A 21,513-nucleotide genomic window follows, 5' to 3' on the forward strand; every position below is an offset into this window, starting at 1 on the left:
CATTTGCTTATGGCCGTATACAGCTCATTGAGTGCGGTCTTAATGCCAGCATTGGTTTGTGGTGGTATATAGACAGCTACGAAAAATACAGAAACTCTCTTGGTAAATAGTGTGGTCTACAGCTTATGAGATACTCTACCTCAGGCAAGCAAAACCTTGAGACTTCCTTAGATTTTGTGCACCAGCTGTTGTTTACAACATACATAGACTGCCACCCCTTGTCTTACAGTAACAGAGGCCGCTGTTCTATCCTGACAAAAAAGCTTAAACCCCGCAGCTGTATGTTATTCATGTCGTCGTTCAGCCACGACTCGGTGAAACATAAGATATTACAGTTTTTGATGTCCCGTTGGTAGGATATACGTTATCGTAGTGCGTCTATTTTATTATCGATTGATTGTACGTTGGCTAATAGGACCGATAGTAAAGGTAGATGACCCTCTCGGCGACGGATCCTTTCAAGGCACCCGGACCTTCGTCCCCGATACCTCAAATTACTGGGATGAGGGCCTTGTCGAATTACTGGGATGAGGGCCTTGTCGGGCATCTGAAGTAAATCCTTCCTGTCCGACTCATTGAAGAAAAAGTATTCCTCCAGTACGGGGTAAGTAATCGCTGTCCTGATATCTAGAATAGCTTTATGGTTATAAGACACGGTGGCAGAAACATTATGTACAAAATAAGTTACAAATAATGCAAAAAAACATACACAATAGCACAATTGGTTACGGGATCGTAAAACGGCAGACATCTCCTTCAGTGCCATTCTTGGGGTTGCAATCACAGCTAAAACGGTGTGATACTATGTGGAACGGATGAGGGTAACCTGTCTTGGACAGATACCCTTGACCGTAGCCAGTAACTCGTGGAATCTGGTGTTGACTTACATAATGAATGCTAGGAACACATACTGTACAGTGACATATACTGTACTGGGTGCCATTGGCTCCTTCTCTCCTCCCCCCTCTCCTCTCTCCTTTATCGTACTACCAAGTAGGTAAGTGATCCTGTGCTGTACACACATGTGACTTAACTGATATCTGATCCTGGATTCCAGACATGTTTCCCATCCTTCCCAGATGACTGATGGGTTAACGATCACAGAACATATCAAACCATGGAGCATTGCAGAGTCCCTATGCAGCTGCATTACTGCCATCATGTAGTTTATATGTTACTAATGTAAAGCATTAGGGCAGATGAATGCACGCAAGGGACTTACCTTATTGGTGGTTCTGAATGGGAGTCTGCATGCAGGGAACTTACCTTATTGGTGGTTCTGAATGGGAGTCTGCATGCAGGGGACTTACCTTATTGGTGGTTCTGAATGGGAGTCTGCATGCAAGGGACTTACCTTATTGGTGGTTCTGAATGGGCGTCTGTAGATGGATAGCCAATCAGCTACAGAAAGATGAATCCTATGGAAACAGCAGATTCAGCTCCATTGATAAAGTGAAAACACGTCAAATCAAATTCAGTTGAGTACAGGCTTAACTGAATGACAAGAGACATAATGAAATATGGATTTTTATTGAATAGTTTTCGGTAGACATCGTCTCTGACGTATACTCCTCTGAGCCAGATGCTGATGGCAAATTGCTCTGTGGGGCAGCTGGTGGTGGGGCCTTCAGTTGGTGGTGGTGGAAAATTGTTGGAAGACTGTCGCTGCATAACAGCAAGTGAGACAAGATTTAAGTTGACATATGAATACTCCCCTAGATTTATGCCCATTGCCCAGGAAAGTGATTATTTCACGAGTGAGCCCATAGGTTAATCATCAAGCATGGTGGAATTGCCTTAGTGTGCCATGCTCATAGGCTGAAGTTAATAGATGAATGACATTCCGCACGCTTGCTAATAGTAAAGTAAAAGGAGAGACATGACCCTATGCTGACAAGGTAACATTATGGCACTACCATATAAATACCTGCTATGCTGACAAGGTAACATTATAAACACTACCATATACAGTAAATGCCTGCAATGCTGATGAGGTAAGACAAGCGATGTGAATTATATTGTGTTTACTAGATTAATTAAATGTGACAAGCCATTCAGACCAGCCTTCCTGATTGAACTTTCGTAAACTACATTTCAATTTGTTTTCCAGTGCTAGAGCTTGTCACATTGGCAAGAAGGATCGGGAGACAGAAGCAGGAATGCGTAATAGGGTTTTTTATTACACCCAAAATGACGGCATGTCGTGTAAAGGCACAGGGACGAAGACCAAACAAACACGTACACAAAACACAGGGTTGAAACCCAAAAAAAAGAGCGAGGAGTACCTCGAATAAATAACACGTGCACGATGATTAACACACGGGACGAGACCCGGAATCATCTGTGCAATCCACAAGGGCACGAAAGCCCAAAACACACAGCACAGGTACTCACACGCACCAACGGACATTGTAACAATAATCGACAGCCCAATGGAAACCAAAGGACACATATATACAAATACTAATCAGTGGGAATAGGGGACAGGTGTGCGTAATGAAAGTTCCGGAAAGATCGGTGACAGGCTAATGGTGATAAAATTGAAAAACGGAAAAGTTCAAATTCCAATGCTATAAACAGGACAAAACAAAGATATTGGTATAAAATACTTTAATAAATAATTGGATTGTTCTAAAAACAAACAAAAATTCCACTAACAAACCAAGACGCAACTGCTCTTTTGTACAAAATAATTACAATGTTCTGCACATTCAGCCCATTCTCTGGGGCTAGTGGGATTCTGCTGACTGGATATGGGTAATGATTTGAATTATTATTTTTGCATCAAAAAATTTAAAACACAATTCTTGTCAGAGAATTACAATATTAAACTGTAAAGAACAACAAAAATCATTTTCCCTACCACCACTGAGGTAATGCTCAATAGATGATCTTCCTCTTTCTTAGTGCAGAATACAATACAAACACTGGACAACAACCACAACAACAACAATAAAACTTGTTCCCTTCATTAGACCAGTATTGAAAGCAGAAATCCAATGCACCACTGTAGGGCTGGGTAGCGGAGTGCTCCTGCCCAGGCAAAGATTAAACCACTGGATTGCTCTGATCTTGAATTTAATGGCCTTGAATTTAATTCTAGTTACTCCTGATTCTGACCCAAATCACGATGATAAGAGCACGCTAGCACTGCTTCTGTATCAGATCAACACGAACCATCCATTCACTGGTACACCCGATGCCAGAGGTTGGTGGGAGGAGCTATAGGAGGACGGGGTCATTGTAATGGCTCGAATGGAATAATGGGACCGAGTCAAACGTGGTTTCCATATGTTTGATACTGTTCCATTAATTCCAATCCAGCCATTACAATGAGCCCGTCCTCCTATAGGTCATCCCACCAGCCTCCTCTGACCCTGCGTTATAAAAGGACATTCTAACGTTCACATACAGTAGCATAGTGAGTGGGAGATGGTGAGCCAGCATTCACAAGGGAAACTCCCAATCAAGCAGCAGACAAGGACAAGCCTAGAACTAGAACTAACATCTGTGCTTACTGACAATTGTAAGTGTTGGAACATAATCAAATCAGAAAGCAAAACAAACAAGCACTTAGAATAATTTGTTTCTGTCAATGCTTTTGTGATTGTGGCACCCCATAAATCTGTATAAAACCTGGCCTGTGTCAACAGACACCAATAAAACGGAATGACATAATAAAAAACGAACAAAACATAAACAACCTTATTCTTTAGAATAACTATAATAAAAAGGATTACTTAAGTTACTAAATTCAAATATACACAGACATGTTTATTTACATATATACATTGTTCAAAGAAACACTTATGGTAATATGAAGAGTTGTGAAAGGACATCTTTTCCCTTTATATGAATTAAGTTCTGGATCAATTCGTTGAATGAGATGAAATAATAAAAGAAGGGCTGAAGGAACTTTCTACCAAAGCAAATAGTGAAATAATAAAGCATAGGCCTGCAGGAAGTGGTAGAGCAAAAGGCATGTTATAGGGATATACATAAGGTCTTTAGAAGCATTGACATGTCATGGAAAATATGTTTATGTTTCTAAACTAATGCTGATGTCAGGTGTTATACTGCTTATAGCTTTCCAAAGTCTTATATATATATATGCACTACCAGTCAAAAGTTTTACAACACCTACTCATTCAAGAGCTTTTTGTTATTTTTACATTGTAGAATAATAGTGAAGACATCAAAATATGAAACACATATGGAATCATGTAGTAACCAAAAAAGTGTTCAACAAATCAAAATATATGAGATTCTTCAAATAGCCACCCTTTGCCCTGATGACAGCGTTGCAAACTCTTAGCATTCTCTCAACCAGCTTCACCTGGAAGGCTTTTCCAACAGTCTTGAAGTAGTTCCCACATATGCTGAGCACTTGTTGGCTGCTTTTCCTTCAGTCTGCGGTCCGACTCATCACAAACCATCTTAATTTGGTTGAGGTCGTGGGATTGTGGAGGCCAGGTCATCTGATGCAGCACTCCATCACTCACCTTCTGGTCAAATAGCCCGTACACAGCCTGGAGGTGTGTTGGGTCATTGTCCTGTTGAAAAACACATGATAGTCCCACTAAGCCCAAACCAGATGGGATGGCGTATTGCTGCAGAATGCTGTGGTAGCTATGCTGGTAAAGTGTGCCTTGAATTCACAGACAGTGTCAAGCAAAGCACACCATGACACCTCCTCCATGCTTTATGGTGGGAAATACACATGCGGAGATCATCCGTTCACCCACATCGCGTCTCACATAGACAAGGCGGTTGGAACCAAAAGTCTCCAATTTGGACTCCAGACCAAAAGGACAAATTTCCACCGGTCTAATGTCCATTGCTCGTGATTCTTGGCCCAAGCAAGTCTCTTCTTCTTATCTGTGTCATTTAGTAGTTGTTTATTTGCAGCAATTAAACCATGAAGGCCTGATTCACAGTCTCCTCTAAACAGTTGATGTTGATGTGTCTGTTACTTGAACTCTGAAGCATTTATTTGGGCTGCAATTCCTGAGGCTGGTAACTCTAATGAACTTATCCTCTGCAGCAGACGTAACTCTGGGTCTTCCATTCCTGTGGCGGTCCTCATGAGAGCCAGTTTCATCATAGCGCTTGATAGTTTTTGCGAATGCACTTGAAGAAACGTTCAAAGTTCTTAATGTTCCGTGTTGACTGACCATGTCTTAAAGTAATGATGGACTGTCGTTTCTCTTTGCTTATTTGAGCTGTTCTTGCCATAGGGCTATCTTATGTATACCCCCCTACCTTGTCACAACACAACTGATTGGCTCAAACGCATTCAATTCCACAAATTAACTTTTAAGAAGGCACACCTGTTAATTGAAATGCATTCCAGGTGACTACCTCATGAAGCTGGATGAGAGAATGTCAAGTGTGTGCAAAGCTGTCATCAAGGCAAAGGGTGGCTATTTGAAGAATCTCAAATATAAAATATATTTTGATTTGTTTAACACTTTTTGGGTTACTACATGATTCCATATGTGTTATTTCATAGTTTTGATGTCATCACTATTATTGTACAATGTAGAAAATAGTAAAAATAAAGAAAAACCCTTGAATGAGTAGATGTTCTGAAACTTTTGACCGGTAGTGTGTGTGTATATATATATATATATATATATATATATATATATAACCTTTTACATAATTTTACTTATACAAATGACATTATACCAAGAGAACAAAGTAAATGCCCACAGTGTGGGTTAAGGCAGATAAGGACTAAATGCACTAGTAGTAATGTAGTAGTGCAATGCCTGCCTCCAAGGGCAGTGCTCTCGCCAAAGTCACATGATACACAATCTTCTCAGTGATACGATGTGAAAAAAAGGGCTCTCCTTTTAAAGGGAGCAACAATTTGTAAACCAAAAAAAGAAAGGAAAAAATGAAGCTCTCTTTTTGTTACTGAAATGTTAAGTTGCAAAGATTTAAGTAAGAAGGCTCTGTTGCAGACAGAGAATAAATTCAAATGAAATGTAAAACATGTCTTAAATCTTTACTATTGGTGCTTGTCTTTTTCTATTAGATAGAGACATCATCTTTAGTTTGAGAAGTCCCACCTCTAGCCGTGCTCATACATAATGATCTTTGACATCCTCACTGAAGTTGGCAGCGCTGAGGTTTTTACACCGGTTGTCTTTGGGACTGTACACTGTCCAGTGGGGGGTTTTAACAGGGGCGCTACGCATCGTACAGATCACCCCCACTCTGTCCTGCACTCCTGCCAATGAGCACTTTTGTGTGGAGCACTTGTCTAGCTCCATCCCTCCCCTCAGCTCGTCCTCTTCCTCCTCTCCCTCAGCCCCGTCACACGTCCGGTCTGGAGGGCTCATGAGTTTCTTGCATTCGTACTGAATGTCTTTGTCTAGGTTGTCTTTGTGCTGTGGCAAGATGACCCTCAGCGGCTCCAGAAGGTTATTGACAGTGCTGTCCTCCACTGTAGACTCTCTCTCACGCTCTTTTTTCCTCTTACGGGTCCACCACACACACACCACAATGCAGAAGATCCACAGCACACTGAACACCACGCACAGCACTGGCACCAGGTGGTCTGGAGACAAAGACCATAAAATTATACTTTACTATCATGTACTGTAATGCTACCTAATCGAAGTGCAGTATAAAAACATGCAAAAGTTAAACCAAGTCGAGTCCAGTCACTCACCCACAGACTGGGGCATGACCTGCGTCTCCACTTTGACCTCCACCACGGCCAGCATGACGGTGCTGTTGTGTCGTTTGGACAGGGCACCGATGATGGCACTGGAAGCCTCCTGAATCTGATCACGGTTTCCATCCCGCTCCTGACCATCCTGATCATAAGACTGGAAGAGAGGGAGAGAGTAGGAGAAATGGTGAGTCAACACAATAGGTGAGAGATTCACTCCTAGTCCTAACTTCTCACATGCGCCCCTGTAGAGCACAAAGCAGGTCTAGTTAATTGCCTAATAAGTGGACCAGAGAGTCCAGGGGGAGCAGAGGGAGATTAGCTGGATGCTGTGCACTTTAATTAGGATGAACAATGGAGAACAGGCCAGCTGTGGCTCCCAGGCCAGCCAGTCAGTGTGAAGAATGATAAGAGAGTCAGTCAGTCAGCAAGACTCCTCTTTCTTCTCTCTGGGAAAGCAGCTGCTCCTTCAAACACACACACAGACACTGTGGCACATGGCCCCTCACCCCATTCTGACATCTAACAGCCTCTAGGCTTCAGAGAGGACTAAACCAAAATGGTGCTGGAAGAAATGGCAGCAGTTTTACGAGCGCCCAACCAATTGTGCTATTATGTGGGGGTTTTTGCGTTATTTGTAACTTATTTTGTACATAATGTTTCTGCAACTGTATCTTACAGCAAAAAAAGAGGTTCTGGATATCAGGACAGCGATCACTCACCTGGGATTAGACTAAGATTTTTTCTACAACAAGCAGGACGCACAGGACATTCTCCAAACACCCGACAGGGTCGACATCCCCGTTATTTGCAATAGGAAGCGACGCAGGTACAGAGGACAAAGAGCCGGATGCCTCGTCAGGACCCGCAGAAGGCGAGTGGGAAAGCTGCCGTTACCGTCAATACTACTCGCCAACGTGCAATCAGTGGACAATAAATTAGACGAGGTACGATCACGAATATCCTACCAACGGGACATCAAAAACTGTAATATCCTATGTTTCACGGAATCGTGGCTGAATGAAGACATGGATATTCAGCTAGTGGGATACACGCTGCACCGGCAAGATAGAACAGCACACGCACACTCCGGTAAGACGAGGGGGGCGGTCTGTGCATATTTGTAAACGGCTCGTGCACAAAATCTAAGGAAGTCTCGAGATTTTGCTGACCTGAAGTAGAGTATATTGTGATAAATTGCAGGCCACACTACTTGTCTAGAGAGTTCTCAGCTATACTTTTCGTGGCTGTTTATTTACCACCACAGACAGATGCTGGCACTAAGACAGAACTCAGTCAGCTGTAAAAGGAAATAAGCAAACAGGAAACCACTCACCCAGAGGCAGCGCTCCTAGTGTCCGGAGACTTTAATGCAGGGAAACTTAAATCCGTTCTACCAAATTTCTATCAACATGTTAAATGTGCAACCAGAGGGGAAAAAAATTCTAGATCACCTGTACTCCACACAGAGATGCGTACAAAGCTCTCCCTCGCCCTCCATTTGGTAAATCCGACCACAACTCTATCCTCCTGATTCATGCTTACAAGCAAAAATGAAAGCAGGAAGCACCAGTGACTCGGTCTATAAAAAAGTGGTCAGATGAAGCAGATGCTAAACTACAGGACTGTTTTGCTATCACAGACTGGAACATGTTCCGAGATTCTTCCGATGGCATTGAGGAGTACACCACATCAGTCACTGGCTTTATCAATAAGTGCATCGAGGACGTTGTCCCCACAGTGACTGTACATACATACCCCAACCAGAAGCCGTGGATTACAGACAACATTTGCACTGAGCTAAAGGGTAGAGCTGCCGCTTTCAAGGAGCGAGACTCTAACCCGGAAGCTTACAAGAAATCCCGCTATGCCCTGCAACGATCCATCAAACAGGCAAAGCATCAATACAGCGCTAAGATTGAATCATACTACACCGGCTCCGACGCTCGTCTTATGTGGCAGGGCTTGCAAACTATTAGACTACAAAGGGAAGCACAGCCGCGAGCTGCCCAGTGACACGAGCCTACCAGACGAGCTAAATCACTTCTATACTCGCTTCGAGGCAAGCAACACTGAGGCATGCATGAGAGCATCAGCTTTTCCGGATGACTGTGTGATCACGCTCTCCGTAGCCGACGTGAGTAAGACCTTCAAACAGGTCAACATACACAAGGCTGCGGGGCCAGACGGATTACCAGGACGTGTGCTCAGGGCATGTGCTGACCAACTGGCAGGTGTCTTCACTGACATTTTCAACATGTCCCTGATTGAGTCTGTAATACCAACATGTTTCAAGCAGACAACCATGTTCCAGTCTGTGCCCAAGAACACAAAGGCAACCTGCCTAAATGACTACAGACCCGTAAAACTCACGTCCATAGCCATGAAGTGCTTTGAAAGGCTGGTCATGGCTCACATCAACCCCATTATCCCAGAAACCCTAGACCCACTCCAATTTGCATACCGCCCCAACAGATCCACAGATGATGCAATCTCTATTGAACTCCACACTGCCCTTTCCCACCTGGACAAAAGGAACACTTATGTGAGAATGCTATTCATTGACTACAGCTCAGCGTTCAACACCATAGTACCCTCAAAGCTCATCACTAAGCTAAGGATCCTGGGAGTAAACACCTCCCTCTGCAACTGGATCCTGGACTTCTTGATGGGCTGCCCACAGGTGGTGAGGGTAGGTAGCAACACATCTGCCATGCTGATCCTCAACACTGGAGCTCCCCAGGGGTGCGTGCTCAGTCCCCTCCTGTACTCCCTGTTCACCCATGACTGCATGGCCAAGCACGACTCCAACACCATCATTAAGTTTGCAGACGACACAACAGTGGTATGCCTAATCACCGACAACGACGAGATGGCCTATAGGGAGGAGGTCAGAGACCTGGCTGGGTGGTGCCAGAATAACAACCTATCCCTCAACGTAACCAAGAGGACAGGGCATGCCCCCAATGTAACCAAGAGGACAGAGCACGCCCCCATTCTCATCGACGGGGCTGCGGTGGAGCAGGTTGAGAGCTTCAAGTTCTTTGGTGTCCACATAAACAACAAACTAGATTGGTCCAAACACACCAAGACAGTCGTGAAGAGGGCACGACAAAGCCTATTCCCCCTCAGGAAACTAAAAAGATTTGGCATGGGTCCTGAGATCCTCAAAAGGTTCTACAGCTGCAACATCGAGAGCATCCTGACTGGTTGCATCACTGCCTGGTACGGCAATTGCTCGGCCTCCGACCACTACTACAGAGGGTAGTGCGTACGGCCCAGTACATTACTGGGGCTAAGCTGCCTGCCATCCAGGGGCCATCCTGGGGCTAAGCTGCCTGCCATCCAGGACCTCTACACCAGGCGGTGTCAGAGGAAGGCTCTAAAAATTGTCAAAGACCCCAGCCACCCCAGTCATAGACTGTTCTCTCTACTACCACATGGCAAGCGGTACCGGAATGCCAAGTCTAGGACAAAATGGCTTCTCAACAGTTTTTACCCCCAAGCCATAAGACTCCTGAACAGGTAATCAAATGGCTACCCGGACTATTTTCATTGTGTTTCATCCCCCCCCCCCCCCCCCAAACCCCTCTTTTACGCTGCTGCTACTCTCTGTTGATCATATATGCATAGTCACTTTAACCATATCTACATGTATATACTACCTCAAGCAGCCTGACTAACCGGTGTCTGTATGTAGCCTCGCTACTTTTATAGCCTCGCTCCTGTTATTTTTCACTGTCTTTTTATTTATTTTACTTACCTATTGTTCACCTAATACCTTTTTTGCACTATTGGTTAGAGCCTGTAAGTAAGCATTTCACTGTAAGGTGTAACTTGTTGTATTCGGCGCACGTGACAAATAAACTTTGATTTGATTTGTGGCCTCTTAGTGAGAACACACCGTTTCTGGGTCTTCATAAAACCTCTGTACTGATACATAGAGTGAGCTGGATGGGACTACTCTGCCAAACTCATATTAGGTTAAAATAATACGACCTCACGATCATGTTGAGTTAAGACTATTCCATAATGGTCTAACAAAGCACAACTAACATCACTGTAAGCCTTTAGAGGGTCTATGGAGTTTAATTATTAAACCCAGTACTAACCTATGAGGACATCAGACACCCTCCATTAAGGGCTTAGTGCCCTGTAGCGCCTGATTTCCCGTATCTTACTGGAGAGGAGAGCCTGGGTGGCCACACCCGTCCGAGAGATAAACAGTAAGGTGTTCCAAAGTAAAGCTAAATGTCATCCAGATGTTCAGGCGAAGGGTGTCGTGCTTCAAAAGGCTCTCCACACTTACAAAGAGGAAAAGAAAAGCTTCCAATTTTACAAGTGTACTCTGGAACCCATTTATAATGACAAATTAAGTATGTGATTTAATAAAGTGAAAGAGAGAACAAAATGGGACGAGGCACTCGTGGCTAACTGAAAGAGAGGAGAGAGTGCCTGTTCTGGCGGGTGACAGTTAGAGGTGAGGAGGGGATCATTGGCAGATGGCAACAGTTCATAGTCTTGAGGTGGGGGGCTGAGGTGAGGTCGGAGTGGTGGGGGGGGTGGAGGCACTCACCATGACAACCTCCACGGCATCACTGTTGGAGTAGGACAGGTCACAGAGAATGAGGAGCGTACGTTCCTTAGCCAGGGTCTGGGTGATGGGAAGGTACCTCAGCTCCAAACAGATGTTCTCCACAATGGTACCCTTTGATCAGCACACACACACACACACACACACACACACACACACACACACACACACACACACACACACACACACACACACACACACACACACACACACACACACACACACACACTCCATTCACTTTAATTCTCTGGCAGAGGATGTGGTAGGAGTTTCAGGTCTAGTAAAACTAAGTCAATAATCGTAGAATCGTATATTTTTTTTAATGAAATATCTTATTTAATGTTAGTCAGGTAATGATGTCGTGCACTCACCTGTGGAACTTTGTCTCTATTGAAGATGAGTGTGATGCGGGCACAGCTGTTGTCCAAATAACCACAGTTGGGTTCACACTGAGTGTGGAGGGGCGGTGGGGGGTCAGGGGTAGAACACACGCCCCACTGGTGGCATGGCGGGGCGAAGCAGGTGAGGAATTTGTGCTCTACACACTCCTGTCCTCTAGGACAGGGGGCAATGCTGTCTGGACCAGAAGCAACTCTATGGAGCAGACAGGGCAGTCGGCCACACAGCACCTATACACACACACAAACATAGGTCAGAAAGGCAGCTCACACACACACCTTCACTGTGTGTAACAAAACCATGCAAGTCTCACCTTAGAACAGCGCACACTGCCGTTGACACACTGGCAGGTATTACACTCCTCCTCCCATCGACTGCCATGAGGGAACTGCAGGCCGGAGTAACGACAGGCCTTCCCGATCCCTATGACTGCAGAGGGGAGAGAGAGGAGCAGGTTTAGGACTAAGGCAATATCAGGCTCAGTCCTTAGAAACTCTTCCTACCACACATGGGTTCAATAGAAGAAAGTTCCCCTACTCCATGGATACAGTAATAAAGACATTTTCTCTATAGCTGCAGTGTACTCACACTCTTGGCAGCGAGGCCCAGCCCAGCCCAGGGGACACACACATCGGAAGCTGTTGATCTCATCCACACAGGTAGAACCATAGGCACAGGGAGACGTCTGGCACTCATCTATGTCTGATGGGGAAATGAGACCATTACTACACACATATCTCTAGTCTACTGCAAGGCACCTAGCTATAATATCCTCACAACAGGGTAGGGGCTGGTTGGTTCTCATGTCTGGCATCCCCACGTGAAAAATAGACCCTCTCTGAAAAGGGGAAAAGGAAAGAGGATTGTGTCTGAGAATGTCAGACTGAACTGACCTGTTTGCAGAATACAGCTAACCTGTCCTCACAAGAGAGGTTGGAGGTTAAGATAGGCTTCCTAATCTGTCCCTCACAAACAATCAGCTCAAAATTCCCCCGTCACCTTTCACCCATGAACCCTCCAATCTGACCCCACCACACCCCTTTGGTTCCCAGGGACTCACTGATCCGGCAGTCTGGTCCGGCGAATCCCGCGGCACACTCACAGCGGAACCAGTTCACACCATCCACACAGACACCACTGTTATAGCTGGAGGAAGGAAACAGAACCACACATCAATACATCAGCCCATACCATTGGCACACGTGCAGCAGCATACAAAAGGCTGAAGACTCAGACTACAACGACAAAAAAGCCTTCACAATCTCAGGTCTAGATCCCAGCAGCAGAATCCCAAGGTAGGAGACTAGAGACAGAGACTGTGGTCACTAACGCTGATCCCATATCAATGTCCAGACTTCAGATGCAAATCCCAAAATGACCCCATACTGTGCTGGCCCTATATGCTGCTCCCCAGCCCCAATTGCCTACACCACCCCATGCTCAGGGGTAAGTAGTGAAGAATTGGGTGAGTCATTGTGGTGACAGGAGCCTTTGTCCACTCAGTCCCTCTGATCAAATGGACCCTGGAATACCCAGCTGTCAGGCTCTGCACTGTTCTGTAGAGGAGTCAGGGATACACACACTTCCCCTTTCACACATACACCTCCACGGAACAAACTTTAACAGGAAATCTCTAAGCGTTAAATTATATTTGCGAGATGAGCGGTGTGTGGGAGTCATTTGTTCCTGTTTTGAAACCAGAACACAGAGATTATGCTCTGATATCGGTGCGTGTGGGTCTGTGAAGAGATGGGATAGCCTTATAAGACATTAAAAGTATTTTGGTTTATTCAATATGTTCAACTTACCAGGGGGTAGGGTTGCAGTCATTAGTATCTGTGAAAGGAGGGGATGACAGAATAAAAATCTGACATATGTTTTAGTTTATGATTATAACCTGAAAATAATTCAGTAAATTGTGCTTTACTCTGAGCACATGTGGGCCCCTCCCAGCCATCCTTGCAGATGCAGGTGTAGGCATCACCTCCTCCGACACAGGTTCCTCTGTTCTCACATGGGTTAGAGTCACACGTGCTGTTCTTGCCTGACAAGAGAAATCAAATAGGATGAGTTTAGAACCTATATTCATGTTTCTGCAACAACAACAAAATTACACCTATGGAGCGTATATGGACCAGAGATCTATTGGACTTTCCCTTGAATGACATAGCTAAAACCAAGCAATAATAGATTCTTACCTGTGTTACAGGTGCTGCCGCCCCACCCTGACAGACAGGTACAGTGGAAGGTGTCCCCGTGGTCAAAGCACGTCCCCCCATTACTACAGGTACTGGAGTCACACTGGCTCTCACGTGAGTGGCAGGTCTTGCCTTTCCAGTTGTCCTGGCATTGACAGTAGAAGTCATTGACCAGGTCCACACAGCGACCTCCGTTCTTACAGGGGTTCCTACTGCACTCATTCACATCTGGAACACCACACCACGGATCAGTTAGAGAAACACACACACCATGGAGAGATAGAGTAAAACCACCCTGGGACACACACACACATACCTATGACACACAGCGTGCCCTCCCAGCCGTCAGGGCAAAAGCACTGGAAAGAGCTGATCCCGTCGATGCAAGTTCCTCCGTTCTTACAGGGAGACGACACACAGTCGTTTACATCTGAGAGGAAGAGGGGAGAGACCATGAATGAGGATGGGGATGATGAGGAAGACAATGATGAGACTGAGGAAATCAGTGGTGTGCTACAGTAAGGAATGGAATGTTTAGTCTCATGGTATGATGATGGTGATGATTATGATGATAAAGTTAATGATGTGTGATGATGATGGTGTGTGTGTCTACTCACTCTCGTGACAGTATGTTCCAGTGAAGCCCAGTTCACAGGAGCAGGTGAAGTTCCCAGCAGGTTGGCTGATGCAGCGTCCGTAGGGGCCGCACACATTGGACGAGATGTACCACACCCCTTCCTGTGTGTTGTTGGTGGCCACAGCGACAGTACAACTGTCAATCACTGGGATCAAAACAGAAGGAACAACAAGATACTGTTGGTGAGATAGACCTGAGAGGATTGGGTTGAAATGAGGGTTGATCTTGAGGTTGACCTGAGGACTAAGCAGCTTAAGATCAGGTTTCAGTTTAGGCTAGAAAGATAACTGCCTGGTTAGTACTTTTTCAGGGGTTTGAATTATTTGAGTAGAGATCACATCAATAGGTTTATAGATTGGTTTGTACCTTCACAGGGATTGGTCTTGCAGTGGTCCTTGAGCTCGGAGCAGGTCTTGCCCTCATAGTCATCAGGACAGGCACAGTAGAAGTCTTCCATCAGACTGTGGCACTGGGCCTTGTTCTGGCACGGGTTAGGGCTGCACGGGTTACTCTGCACCTACGAATGAACAGATGGAAAGATGAGTGGATGAATGGATGGATAAATAGATAATTGTTATGTATAAAAGACAAGATCAGATTTGTCAAAGGTCTGGACTGAACCATAGCTCACCTCACAGGTAGTGCCAGTGTACCCATGTGGGCACTCACACATGAAGCCGTCCAGCAGGGTGTGGCACCTGCCCCTGTTTCTACATGGGCCGCTGGCACAGCTGTTCCTCTGGACCTCACAGTGCCGGCCCACAAACCCCGGTGAGCAGGCACACACGTAGCCTCTTCGCCACTCCTGTACGAAGCGTAAGGGAAAAGGTTGTCACTCAGAGGCTCCTATACCCAGAATAATGCTAACCATATCATATGAAAGGAGGGAATCAAACATGGTGGCTAGATTGCCTTATTGAATACAATTTCCTACCTTGCAAGTCGCTCCATTCTGACACAGTCCATGGCAGCTGTTGACATCTGCAGAGTTTAAAAGAGAGAACTTACTAATACAGATCTACAGATAGGACAGGGGAACATGCAGGTGTGGCATGCATGTGATACACAAACAAAACATAGAATGTGCAACTTGGTTAATGCTTAATGCTTCAAAGAAACTCAAAATAAGATTTTTCTCAAGGTGCAGGAAGACATGATGCTGTTGGTTAGTGCATGCCGTGAAAGCCAGTGAGGTCAACTACAAAACCGTCAACGATATCTACAGGATGTGCTTCTCATAGTAATGTAAAAACACTATCCATGGATCTAGATAAGTATTTGTAGGCCATAATAAAGCAGAAAGCCTGAGATAGGAACAGAACAGTAGGCCAGGGGCCCAGGTAAGTGTCAGAGCTAGCTGCAGGCAAAGGGGACAGAGACAAATGATTAACGGATACTGACTGATGTCACAGTTCTGGCCGGCCCATCCTCGAAAGCAGGCACAGTGATATCCACCGATCAAGTTTTTGCAAGAGTAAGCATTGAGGCATGGGTTCCCCATACACTCATTCGCGTCTGCGGAGTGCAAACAGAGAGATGAGAGAGAAAGAGAGAGATCTAAGAACCAGCCTCCAAGCCCCACCACCAAGCAGATCTCTACAGTTCAAGGCTACACAGAAACTAAAGCCCCTGATAAGAATTCTAACCTTAAACCTGTCTTTCTCAACTATTAAATTAAATTGCATTTTTTTGCCATCTATTTAGCTGGCTCTGCCTCCTACCCTAAACATTTATTTCAGTTGCCTACCCTATTTCTGAACTGATCTATTATCTGACAGAGTCCAGAGCTTTCCCAGTGGTCAGTTCACAAGGCAATTGTCACTAACACCCTCTCCCTGGACAGACCAGAACACAACCGCTTTTCCCCAGAGGTGAGGAGCACCTGTTGTGCTGCGGACACCCGACACCCCTCTCTCAGGTACCGCCCGCTCACTGAAAGGGGAACCACCTGCGCACTGAGAATAGCGGACCACGTAACACAAGACCCGGAGCTTGGGTTCCTCCCTGAGCATGTTTACAGGTTATAAAGTGTTTCCTTTCCTTTGCTACTCCAGGGAGCTAAATAGTGGTGTTGGGGTGAGGCCCTTTTATCCCAGTCTATAGCCAAAGATAACCCACTGTCAGGCTATATCAGGCCCCAAGGTTAGCAGTTGCCAGGCTAGGTGTTATTTATAGTTTTACTCAAGAAACCTGGCTCAGGTTGCACATAATATCCAGCTTTCTCCATGGACATGCATGCATCCATTTTAAATTAGTATCCACACCATAGTAATAGGACTGGCTCAACAGGGTGAGAGACACAAACAAACAGATACTGGACGAGCACGGAGATTCCTGGCATAAGATCGAACACGGTGAGATTCAATAACACTTCAAGTCACATCACATCACATTCAATTCAAATCAAACACAATTTAATTTAGCATGCAAATAGTCTCAAGTTATGCTCCCCAGGACATAATATTCATCTTTAGCCATTTGGACATGCTTTGCACCACTTTCCCAGGCAGAGACTGTGCCCTCAGAATTCTCTAGTGTGAATTATAAACTACAGACCCCCCCGCCACCTCTCCTTCCCAGGTTTACCTATCTGGCAGGTCTTCCCAGCCCACTGTGGGGGGCAGAGGCACTCAAATCCGTTTTCCATGTCGATGCAGGTCCCACCCTGAGCACAGGGGTTAGACGCACACTCGTCCATGTCTGGAACACACACACAATGATGTAAGGGTTCAGCTTTGTAAAAACATGGGGGCACACACACACCTTGGGAGGGGCAAGATCGTAACTCACTCACCTTTAGCGCAGGTGGGCCCTGACCAGCCTGCAGGACAGTGGCACTCAAACCCAGACGGTACCTCGTGGCAGGTGCCCCCGTTGGCACAGGGGTTGGACACACAGGCGTGTTCCACTGAAGATAACAGGATAGACATGGGGAGAGAAATGTGCCACGAGTCAGAGTGACGGATTACATAAATAGCACAACAAAAAATACACACGCAAAAGATCAACTATTAAACATTGGGTACGTTTACATGCACACTACCACTTGTGGCAGTAGGCCCGAGTATGGAAATAGTCATGTAAACACCTCACTCTGCTTATCTTGATCGGCGTAAGGTCAAAATCAAAGTAAGCATACGCCGATTAAAACACCTGGTTTTCAGAGCAATGTTTCAAATTATTAGAAAACCTTAATCAGCGTTCCAGCTGTGTGTTTGATCTGCATATGTGCTAGCACCATCCGAGCGAGCCTCCCTCTTATTACAAGTGAAGTGAGTTCGGAAAAACTGAAAGTATGCATCATAGAAAAAGTATTCACATACAAACTTTATTGGTCCGAACTCAGAATCAAAAAGGTTTCGCAAAAATAACACTGTGGTAGAATATTTATTTTTATTGGCGATTTTTGCAATTTATCTAAAGTCCCATCAGTAGCCTGATTTCAGATGTGTCCATGAAAACAGAATTATTAGGGAAATTGTTCTTCTTGCAAAGCATGTGAACATTTTAAATTAACTATTATATTAATCTGACTATCCACACTAATCGTATTATTGTGTGCATGTAACCGTGCTCATTGGCACAAACAGAATTGAATATGTTGACTGACTCACCTATCTCACAGTTCTTGCCTGAGTAGCTGTCAGAACAGGCACAGTTGTATTCATCTGGCTCTGAGTTCATACACGTTCCTCCGTTCTTACAAGGCTTGTTCGTCCCACAGTAGTTCAAATCTGGAGAGAATCATACAGGAATGATTACACTTGCACAATTTAATGGTCTCATATGAACACATCTAAAGTATTAGGATGGTAAATTATATGTTACAGATTAAATAATTTGTCATCACACGACTTCATAGGATCAGACATGAAAGCACACTGTTACACATTGCTAAATGTAGCCTCTCCATCCACCTCTCCGTCTTGTTACTCTGAAGTGATCTCCTGTTTCTAGCAGTCACTCTTCAGTGACCTCTGTTGACCACCTGATGCTGAGGGGAACTCAGAGGTGACCTTGTGTTGTGTGACACTACAGGGAGGTCAGAGGTCGCTGTAGAGGATGTGTTAATAGTACAGTGGGCCAGGTCTGGTCTGCTCTAATGTCTCACCTTTGTCACACAGCAAGCCTCCCCAGTTCTTCTCACAGCTGCACAGCCAGGGCTTGATGCAGGTCCCATGGACACAGCCTGGGTAGGGCAGGCAGTCGTCACAGAACGGACCCTGCCAACCGTATTTACATCTGCAAGACATATCAGAGACATCCATTAGAGACACATAGGGAATGGACCCATTATGTGGTCATACTGTAAAAACATCATCATGAAGAGATGGCTCATAATTAAGCAAGGACTCATGTAATAGGACAAGGCCTTCTACAATACGTCAACCACATGACAGACCTATGTGTCCATGTAAAAGTCAAGGTAATCTCGATCAGGAGCCAGACAGACACAACGTCTTCATCAAGGTGATCTCGATCAGGAGCCAGACAGACACAACGTCTTCATCAAGGTGACCAGTGACACCTCTTACCTTCTGGGGCTCCTAATCTTTAGACAGAGCACCAGGGACATTCCAGGGCAGTGATGGGGTCAAGCCTGTTCCCATGGCGTGTGGGACAGGGACGGGGATAGAGGAAGTCTAGCAGTGGGGGCCTCCTGAAGCCACTAGGCAGGCAGCGTTGCGAGCGGAGGCAGCCGGCGAACAGTTAGCTAATCTGTTGGTTTATAGCTGCGCTCTGTTATTCCAAGGCCAGCGGTAACCTTGCCCCACCTGTGCTGTCACTTCTCACCCTGGGTTATTTAAAGACCACTTGCCCCACTACTAGTTGATATACTGTACTGGAGTGAGTGAGTGAGTGTACTGCAGTGTGCTGTGTGCTAACATTTTCGCTAGTAAGCGGCACTGCAGTCAAACACAACACGCAGTGCAGTACAACTTTGTATTGTAGTCTACTAATGTACAGGTATAAAAGTACTGAAGTGTGCAGTGGTGTGCTACTGTATACCAAACTGTATGTTAGCATACTGAGGTTAAGTGTAAAGCTTTATAGGCAGCATTAGCAGCATTGAGAGGCCCTGTCCACAGTAGAAACAGGGAGAGACCAAGGTGGCCACAAGGCCAAGGTGGCATTACCATTACCAAACAAACATCCCACCACAGCCCCACAATGGAGGACTCTTTCAGCCCAGCCAGCAACACTGTAAATATCCCCGGCCCAGCCCAGCACAGCCAGGCCCAACTCTGTCAGACCCACACTGTGGAAATAGCCCTTTGAAGCCACACCCTCCAGATCACAGGAGGCTGATGAGGGGAGGACGGCTCATAGTAATGGTCGGGTCGGAGCTAATGGAACGCTGCAGCCATTACCACGAGACCGTCCTCCCCAATTAAGTTGCCACCAACCTGTGCTCACGGTTAGGCTCAGGGGCTCGACCTGCCTGCATATCACCTGTAGCCGCAGTAGCTTTCTATCTCGCTCCCTTTCGCGCTCTCTGTCTCTAAGAATTATTTACAGAAAGACTCTGGGAAATTAACAGTCTGTTGCATGCAGATTGAGGTCCCTTAAAAACGTTTTTTTTGCAGTTTCACATGTCAAAATCGCATTTTAACACATGAAATCACATTTTCATATGTGAATTAGCTGTTTTCACATGTTGAGCTGTGAAACCATATTATTTAGATTGTGAATATTTAGAGTTCACATAATATCAAAACGGCAATATTCTTCTAATGCTTTTTGTATAAAAAAAAATCTAAAATTACAGGTCAATTTGAGCAATTATGAATTTGGAGGATTTTGACATGGATAAATGAAATTGTGATTAATCACAACAAATCCTTTGATACACTCAATTACATTTTGAATTGTTTGACAGCCCTAGTTGACATTAAAATGCGAAATGTTACATGTGTCCGAAAACCATTTTTAGATTAAAAAAAAATTGTAAAGGGGAGGTAGGTTGTGAATGCTCTGTGTGTAAGGAAACCAGATACTGTACCACCAACACATTTTTTGTTTTCCTCCGCAGGCACCAGGCATGGAATCTTACTCCAGGAGAAGGCGTGTTGTTTGTTCACGGTCGGGATACACACAGCCTCCTCCTGAGCTTCAAATCACATGTCGAGGCACATTCCAGTCTTTTCTTGTCTTCCAGCCATGAAAATTCATTATTTTATGAGATGAGAACTAGATCTATCCCTTCTCACTCACGGCTATCTCTATTGAACAGATCCATAGGTGTGTTACAGAATGCACCTCAGAGAGTTGCACAAGAAGGTGGTCTTGCAAGTGGATTTGACATGGAATACTTGGTTGGTTCAGCCGTGAAGAATAACATGTACGTGACTAAGGCTGCTGGATGGAGTCCATACTCCCATGAGGGGTATGACAGCCAAAACAGGCCCAGGATAGGAAGAGGCGAATGGGGCTGCAGAGTAGAAATGGGCAGAGGGGCCCTGACACACCGCTGGAGGAGGGGAGGAAACGCTGTGTGAAAAACAGGCTACAGCTACAGGCCAGGTCTGGGACAGGAAAAAGAACAATGGCTCCTGAATCAGACTGGTGGGGGGTGGGGCTAATACACTGTACGTTCCATAGAGAGGGGGGACAGGGAGGGGGGAATGTGGGGGTCGAGCTCTGGTATGCGATCAACCCCCCGTGTCATCATTACCATCCTCATTGAACACAAAAAGAGCTACTGCCCATTAACCAGCCAATACACCCAGACACAATTCTCAGTCAAAGGGATTTCAATTGAAAAGGGAGTAATATTTCAGTATCTTATTAACATAGACACGATGGTACAAAGAATGAAGTTAACCCAGACTCACGTGCATTCTCCTGGGGCATTGCAGAATCCTTGCAGCAGGTTACAGCCCTGCTTGCAGATAGCTGTGAAACAAAGACAAAACGATTCACCCATTAATTTCTAGTATCATCAGAGCGATATCTAAACATTAGTTTCAATGTGTGTATTTTGACTCAGAAGTGTCTT

General features: G+C 45.2%; 1 protein-coding gene across 2 annotated transcripts in view; it reads right to left on the reverse strand.

The window, feature by feature from the left end:
- Positions 1–2,160: 2,160 nt before the first annotated feature.
- LOC139563413 (protein jagged-2-like) overlaps positions 2,161–21,513 on the reverse strand; it is a 38,365-nt gene continuing 19,012 nt past the window's right edge. The window contains exons 5-25 of one of the 2 annotated variants that reach the window (XM_071382061.1): positions 21,350–21,410; positions 18,625–18,755; positions 18,128–18,247; positions 17,308–17,421; positions 17,100–17,213; positions 15,915–16,028; positions 15,448–15,494; positions 15,145–15,318; positions 14,880–15,030; positions 14,494–14,658; positions 14,193–14,306; positions 13,877–14,104; positions 13,606–13,722; positions 13,487–13,514; positions 12,739–12,824; positions 12,267–12,380; positions 11,992–12,107; positions 11,651–11,908; positions 11,262–11,393; positions 6,683–6,842; positions 2,161–6,568 (exon numbers count right to left, since the gene is read on the reverse strand). In XM_071382061.1, the coding sequence (XP_071238162.1) occupies positions 6,090–6,568; positions 6,683–6,842; positions 11,262–11,393; positions 11,651–11,908; positions 11,992–12,107; positions 12,267–12,380; positions 12,739–12,824; positions 13,487–13,514; positions 13,606–13,722; positions 13,877–14,104; positions 14,193–14,306; positions 14,494–14,658; positions 14,880–15,030; positions 15,145–15,318; positions 15,448–15,494; positions 15,915–16,028; positions 17,100–17,213; positions 17,308–17,421; positions 18,128–18,247; positions 18,625–18,755; positions 21,350–21,410 (3,023 nt within the window). In that variant the 3' untranslated portion in view covers positions 2,161–6,089. The remainder of the gene's footprint in view (positions 6,569–6,682; positions 6,843–11,261; positions 11,394–11,650; positions 11,909–11,991; positions 12,108–12,266; positions 12,381–12,738; positions 12,825–13,486; positions 13,515–13,605; positions 13,723–13,876; positions 14,105–14,192; positions 14,307–14,493; positions 14,659–14,879; positions 15,031–15,144; positions 15,319–15,447; positions 15,495–15,914; positions 16,029–17,099; positions 17,214–17,307; positions 17,422–18,127; positions 18,248–18,624; positions 18,756–21,349; positions 21,411–21,513) is intronic. The other variant, XM_071382062.1, reaches the window with a different exon arrangement.

The sequence above is a fragment of the Salvelinus alpinus genome, chromosome 34, assembly GCF_045679555.1.
Source record: "Salvelinus alpinus chromosome 34, SLU_Salpinus.1, whole genome shotgun sequence".
Lineage (NCBI taxonomy): Eukaryota > Metazoa > Chordata > Actinopteri > Salmoniformes > Salmonidae > Salvelinus > Salvelinus alpinus.